This window comes from Kryptolebias marmoratus, linkage group LG4 (assembly GCF_001649575.2).
Source record: "Kryptolebias marmoratus isolate JLee-2015 linkage group LG4, ASM164957v2, whole genome shotgun sequence".
NCBI lineage: Eukaryota > Metazoa > Chordata > Actinopteri > Cyprinodontiformes > Rivulidae > Kryptolebias > Kryptolebias marmoratus.
Genome location: NC_051433.1, coordinates 14,152,688 through 14,158,991, shown reverse-complemented (window position 1 = coordinate 14,158,991; position 6,304 = coordinate 14,152,688). Strand labels below are relative to the sequence as shown.

The window sequence follows — 6,304 nt, the reverse complement described above, 5'->3', positions numbered from 1 at the left end:
TGTGTGGGGTGGGTGGGGTGGGGGGGGGGGGGGGGGGGTAGCTGTTGCAGACACAGCTGGAGAAAGCCAAAGTCAAGCAAGTGGTTTCTACCTGTTCCAGCTTGGTTTCTGTGGTTTCTGTTGTGACACTCAGCTGAGCTACAGCAAGTTTTCCACATCACAAAATATTCTCATTGTGCGACTCTTCTTTTCGCCACTCTTCAAGAAAAAAAAAAAAAAACACATTTCCCAAAACATTTGTTTCTGTGAACAAACCAAAGCCGACAAGGTCACTCATTATCTCTATGAAATTTTTTGCTTTTGTATTATTTGCGTAAAGTTTACAATGTTGTGATTTCCAGACTATACTAACACATATATATTTAGGTACTATGGCGTTTTAATTTTTTCCTGAACTGATATAATCATTATTTTTATTAATAAAATTTAATCTCGTATTTGCAATGTAGAGGGTTTTTTTTCTCTTGAATGAGTTTCATTTTCGCCTGAGTTCACCCCCTCTTCTGCCTCTAAATGACACTTCATCTACACTTACACACACACACACTGATGATACCCCAGCTCCCCTTTTGTACACAAACACTGGCACGTGTCACTGCCAAGCGTCGTTCCCACCCAGCCGGCAGCCTCCTCCCTGCACGACTCAGCCTCTGCAGAGCAGGAAATGGATTCATTGATCATTTTCTCTTCCATTCACGCGCTGGAAACCTTTTTTTTTTGTTTCAATTGTTTCTCGTCTCTGGCCGGTGTTAGTCTGAGGCTCGCAGCGAGGTGTGCCGTCACAGCCCATCACTGCTTCATCAAGCATCACGTCTCTGTGCGTAACGCATCAACGGGTGCCTGACAGCTGTGCGTAAACAGTTGATGCGAACAACGCAGAGAGGTAAAACTCAGCCAGCACATCAGTTTTTGCACACAAAAAGATAAAGATTGCTTAAAAATAGTGTTTGAATAACAAGAGACCTATATAGACCTACTATATTATTCAATAAATCTCCTCATTAAAGAGCCAAAAATGTATTTTTTTCCCCTTTTACATCTTTCTAAAAGAGCCACAGTTCCAGTCTCACTTCAGATGTTTGGGAATTGCATTTACTTGCATTCACATTGAATACATAAAAAACAGCAGCTCTCACAGACGTTTAAAGCGCATCATGGCACGTGAAAGCGGTGAAAGGGTGTGGCCGCCGCACATACAGAGACTTGGTAGAAGGTGGCTGCTGGTCGCTTGTTGTGGTTTAATGTCAGCGTCCTCCCCCCGCGGGCACCAAAGCTGCCTGACGCACGGCTGCGCACACTAATTTGATTAATGATTAGCCGTCAGCAGGTCTCTGCGGCGCGCGGAGGGCCAGAAGTTGTCACATTCTGCGTGCACGCTTTTTGTCAGCCGTTTATTTCAAAACCGCGCGTGTTTTATATGAGAGGAATTTTACAAACGAGGAGAAAATAAAACCTAACAGACAGCTTGGAAATCTGTGTTAATGTTTTTCAAACGTTTGTGGTTATTGTACCCTTATTACTGTTTAAAAATTGTATGATAAACCTGCCTGATAACACAAAACTCAAATGTCCAATGTTCCTAAACACTGTGCACAACCTAAATGTATTTTTTATGGCTAATTGTGACAACATTAGTCATTTTTTAACTGGGTGACTGAGTCTGGGAAATATGCAAAAAGAAAACAACTGCTTCTGTGTCTGTGTTTCAGGTGACTCCAGATGCGTAAAGTGGCGCACACCGAGGCTTTTGCGCACTGGCGCGCACACACTTTAAATGCAACCTACCCTCACGGGGCGCAGCTGGATCCCATGCAGACCACATCTGGACTGAGAAAAACGGGGTCCAGCACACGATGTAAGCCACCACGATGACAAAGGTCATTTTCACCGTGGTTATCTTGGCCTTGGAGATGAGCTTCACGCTGCTCACGCGGGCCAGCGTGTTGCTTTTGCACGTCTTGGGTGTCAGGCTGATGCACTGCTCGCGTCTGGTTTTCAGTTTAAAGTTTTGCCAAATCTTGAAGCTGATCAGCCCGTAGCAGATGCTCAGAATGGCCACGGGGATGATGTAGATGGTGAGGCTGATCCAGGTGATGTACGCTTTGGCTCCCCACGGCTTCACGAAGTCGCCCCAGCAGTCGTACACCCCTGACCCGGCCGAGCCCACCTCCCTGAGGGAGAAGATGAAGATCTGCGGGACGCTGAAGACCAGGCTCAGGATCCAGGAGAAAACCACGTAAAAGCGATCTTTCCCTCTGTGCAGGGAGCGCAGAGGCTGACAAATGGCCAAACACCTGTCCACGGACATTAAAACCAGCATGTAAGTGGAGGCGAACATCCCGACCACCTGCAGGTATTTCACCAACCTGCACAAGATGTCCGGCCCGTAGAAGCGGAACGTGATGTCCCAGATAAGTTGGGGGAGAACCTGAAAGATCGCCACGACCAGATCGGCGATGCTCAGGTGCTTCATGAAGTAATACATGCGGGACTGGCTGTGCTTGGTGGTGTGGATGGCCAGCAGGACGCACAGGTTCCCGGCCAGCGCCAGAAACAGCACCAGCGCGAGCACCGTCACCTCCACCTTCGCCACCTCCTCGTTCCGTTTCAGGGGGTTCGTCTGGTTCCAGTCGGCGGTCCCGTTCAGGAGGCTCGAGTTCCTCCAGGACTCGTTGAACGGCCACATGTCCCCGTCGCCTGAAACACTTTCCATCGCTGCGGTCCGGCTCTGCGCAGCGCAGCGCAGCGCGCGCGGTGAAGGTTGCGCCGGTGTCTCGCTGCGGTTCGGTCACCTGGAGCCTCTGAGGTGCCAAAAAAAAAAAAGTCTCCTTCTGCGTCCTTTACAGGTGCCGAAACATAATCAGAGGCATTTCACGCCTCTCTCAGATGATAGAAGAGGAGGTGTACGTTGTCTTGGACGTCATCCATGGTCTGGGGGAAAAAAGCAGAGGATGGGAGACAAATTACAGATAATGGCTGAGAAAATGTTTTGAAGTTGCAGAGAGCCTCAGCGTAGACCCGGGAAATGTAACTCATCAGCCTCCCCGGAAAGCAACGCGGTCCAGCTCAACGTGAAAAGGTTACAGTGAAAGTCAAAGAAAAAAAAATCTGCAGAAACTGAAGGCTCCAACATCCGCTCCGCGTCGGGATGAGAGTGGACAGCATCACCGCGCGTGATCCTCTAATATAAGGTCCCCACTGGGTTGAAAACAAGACAAAGTCTTACTCTTCGCCACCACGTGGGGGCCACGCGCACTTTCCATCAGTCCGGACCCCCAGATCTGATTTAGAACCCTGTTTATAAGCAGCCGAGCTGATCTGAGAAGGGTTGTTGTCCGATTAGATTGGAGAAAGAATTGTAAAATCTTGGATGATAAAGAAACCAAACATGCACTCGTCATGAGTAGACAGGATTAGGGATTAGGTGTTGTCTGAGAGACCTAAAGGAGAAAGGCGGGCGATATGTTTATCCCGGTGTTTGAGTGTTTGGTTGGTGTGTCTGTCTGTTAGCAAAATATCTCTTGAGCCACTGGACACATTTCAATGAAACTCTCACAAAGTAATCACTAAAGGCCCAGCTATAGCTGATTAACATTTAAAGTTAGCCTCATTCAAGATGGCCGCCACAGCTAATCAAACGTAGCAAACACAAAAATGGCTCTCCCTTGGTCAGTAATACAGATACTGAGCTAAGATTTAGTGTGTTAGTGGCTGAGAGTCATCCTCATCAAACACCTCGAGTGCTAACAGATTGTGAGGTTTTTCTTCCAAACATTGGCATCAACGACTTGAGTCAATGTTGTCTGTCTGTTAGCAAAATATTTCCTGAACCACTGAACAGATATTAATGAAACTATCAGAAAGTTATCATTGGATGAACATCTACACCTGGTGTACTTTTGAAGTCAATCCAATTCAAGAGGGTTTCCACAGTTAGTTGAACTTAGGCAGCAAAAAACGGCTACAACTCAGGCAATAGTACAGATGTGGAGCTAAAATTCGGTCTGTTAGTAGCTGAAAGTGACCCCAACACCCTGAGCATGAGATCATCTGTAACTTTAATCTCGAGGTTTGACCAAAGCGGCGCTGTCATTTCCCACTATGAGATGATCTTAGTTTAAAACTCTGGCATAAAAAGCAGCGGGTGATATGTATTATTTCAAGGAATGCCATGCCTTTTTATCTTATTCTGTTTTTAAATACTTGTCAGGGTCAGGACAATACCTCATAAACCAGTAGAAAGGGCCCAAATGTTTGGGATTATTTGCTCAAAGGCTATTTCAGAATGTCCAAGCAAGAGGCAGAATATCTGTAATCATAGGCTGATCAAACCAAATGTTTTAAGCCGTGCTCTGAATGTTAATGAAGTCAGAGAGGAGACATCATCAAGGCAGCCCCCCCTTAGAAGCTGCTCTGGTTATAAGTCTGTCGGTGCATTTGCCTGCGTATCAAATATTTAAGCCACGATCATTTTCTTTTTCCTAGGAAAGGCATTAACAGCTCTGCGAACATGTTCCTAGAAAACCACCCAAGGTGCTGTAAACACGAGCTTTTTATTGCCCGTGTCGGGCGGCATCTCATACCGGATGTCCTCGACCGCTTTGAGCTTTTGTAAAGTCCTATTGATCTTCTGAGGACATAAACTCTTTGACGTCAAGGAAATAAAACAATAAAAAGTTTGTATTGATTTCGCTTCAGTGGCGCAGGAGAGAGAGGCTCCCCGTGTTATTCATCTGCTTATAATTAATGGTATGCTGATGAAAATCAATTAAAATTATTCAAATCGAACCGTGGCATTATTTATGAAACAAAAACAAAGGCGAAATGAAAAAGCTGTGCGTGAAAAACTAAGTCCGCCTCTGCTGGCTGCTTCCATTTATGAGGGGAAGTAGAGGCCTGGTGATCAAATGTACCTGATTAAGTGACCATTATCAGTGTGACCGCCTCTATAAAAGCAAAATAAGTTTGGTGTTCTGGAGCATACAGGTGCGTGTTAGCACAATGCCAAGGAGGTAAGACATCAGCAATGAGAAAAGAAGCAACTGGGAAGGATTAAAAGTCAGTTTGGAGTCCATCGCTCTATGGTTAGAAAGATTCTTTGAAAGTGGAAGACATTTAGGCTGCTAATCGTCCCAGGATTGTACGAAGCAGCAAAATCACACCCAGGTCAGAATTTTCTATGCTAAGAGAAATTTAGAAAAAATAAATAAATCAGCAACCAAAAACCCCATCTCAGACTCTACAGTTAACAGGTTAGAGTTCATGACAGGACAGTTAGTAAAAGCCTGAATGGGTTTGTCTTGTTTGAAAGACTTGTAGGACTGAGGTCTTCTGCAACAAAGTCCTTTGGACAGATAGGACTAAAGTAGAGCTGTTTACCCACAATGCACAGCACCATGTTTACTAGAAAACCAAACACAGCACATAAGCACAAACGCCTCTTGTCAAGCACGGCAGTGGAGGGGTAATGATTTGACCTTGGGTTTGCAGCCACCAGTCGCCTTGCAGTCTTTGAGTCGAACCACGAACTCCTCTGTCAACCAAAGTATTGTGGAGTCAAACACGAGGCCATCTGTCTGACAGCTGAAGCTTGGCCTGGAGGGAGTCCGGAAACAGGACAGTGATCCCAAACACAGCACACAGAACAACTATAAAAATAAATAAATAAAATTAAGGTGTTGCAATGGTTCAGACAAAGTCCAGACCCAAACAAAGTGGAACAAAATCCTTCACAGTGATAAAGATAGAAATCAACTTCTTCAAGTTCTTGCTGCTGAAGGTGGTTCTACAAGCGGCTGGATTGTGGGGAGCACTTCATTTTTCACACACCTTTTCATTCTGGATTATTTTTTTTAAATAAATTTTGACATGGTGGAATGTGTTGTGTGTTTTTGCAACCTTGAGGCAAGATTTGAATATTCCTAGAACCTGATAAAGACCAGATCTTTTTTTTCCTGATAGGGGGAAACCCTAAGATTGAAAAGAGAACGGACCTTTGTTTAAATGTACATTTTTCTTCTGTTTTCTCACAAGAGATTTGTGGCCTGAAACGACAACAGCCATTATTTACATCAACACAGTCAAACAGTTGGTGTACGCTGCAAGAATTGAAGAACAAAAGACTTTTCTGAATGGATGCAGCCTTGGAAAACACCTAACGTCATATCTCTAATGAGGCCGTATTGTTGACACATCAAAAACAAAAAAAGTTTCAAAATGCAAAAAGAGCTTCCAGCAGAGGCTGCGGCTGTCAGACACGAAGACGAGTTGGGAAAGGCGCGCATTAAATCACCAGGTGTGTAAA

The 6,304-nt window shown here is 45.1% G+C and overlaps 1 protein-coding gene across 1 annotated transcript in view; it reads right to left on the bottom strand.

Moving 5' to 3' along the window:
* The window catches only part of oxtr (oxytocin receptor), an 8,587-nt gene extending 5,277 nt beyond the window's left edge, over nucleotides 1–3,310 (bottom strand). Inside the window, exon 1 of the mRNA XM_017415926.3 lies at nucleotides 1,786–3,310. Within this exon, the coding sequence (XP_017271415.1) occupies nucleotides 1,786–2,713 (928 nt within the window). The 5' untranslated portion in view covers nucleotides 2,714–3,310. The remainder of the gene's footprint in view (nucleotides 1–1,785) is intronic.
* Between the last annotated feature and the right edge of the window lie 2,994 nt (nucleotides 3,311–6,304).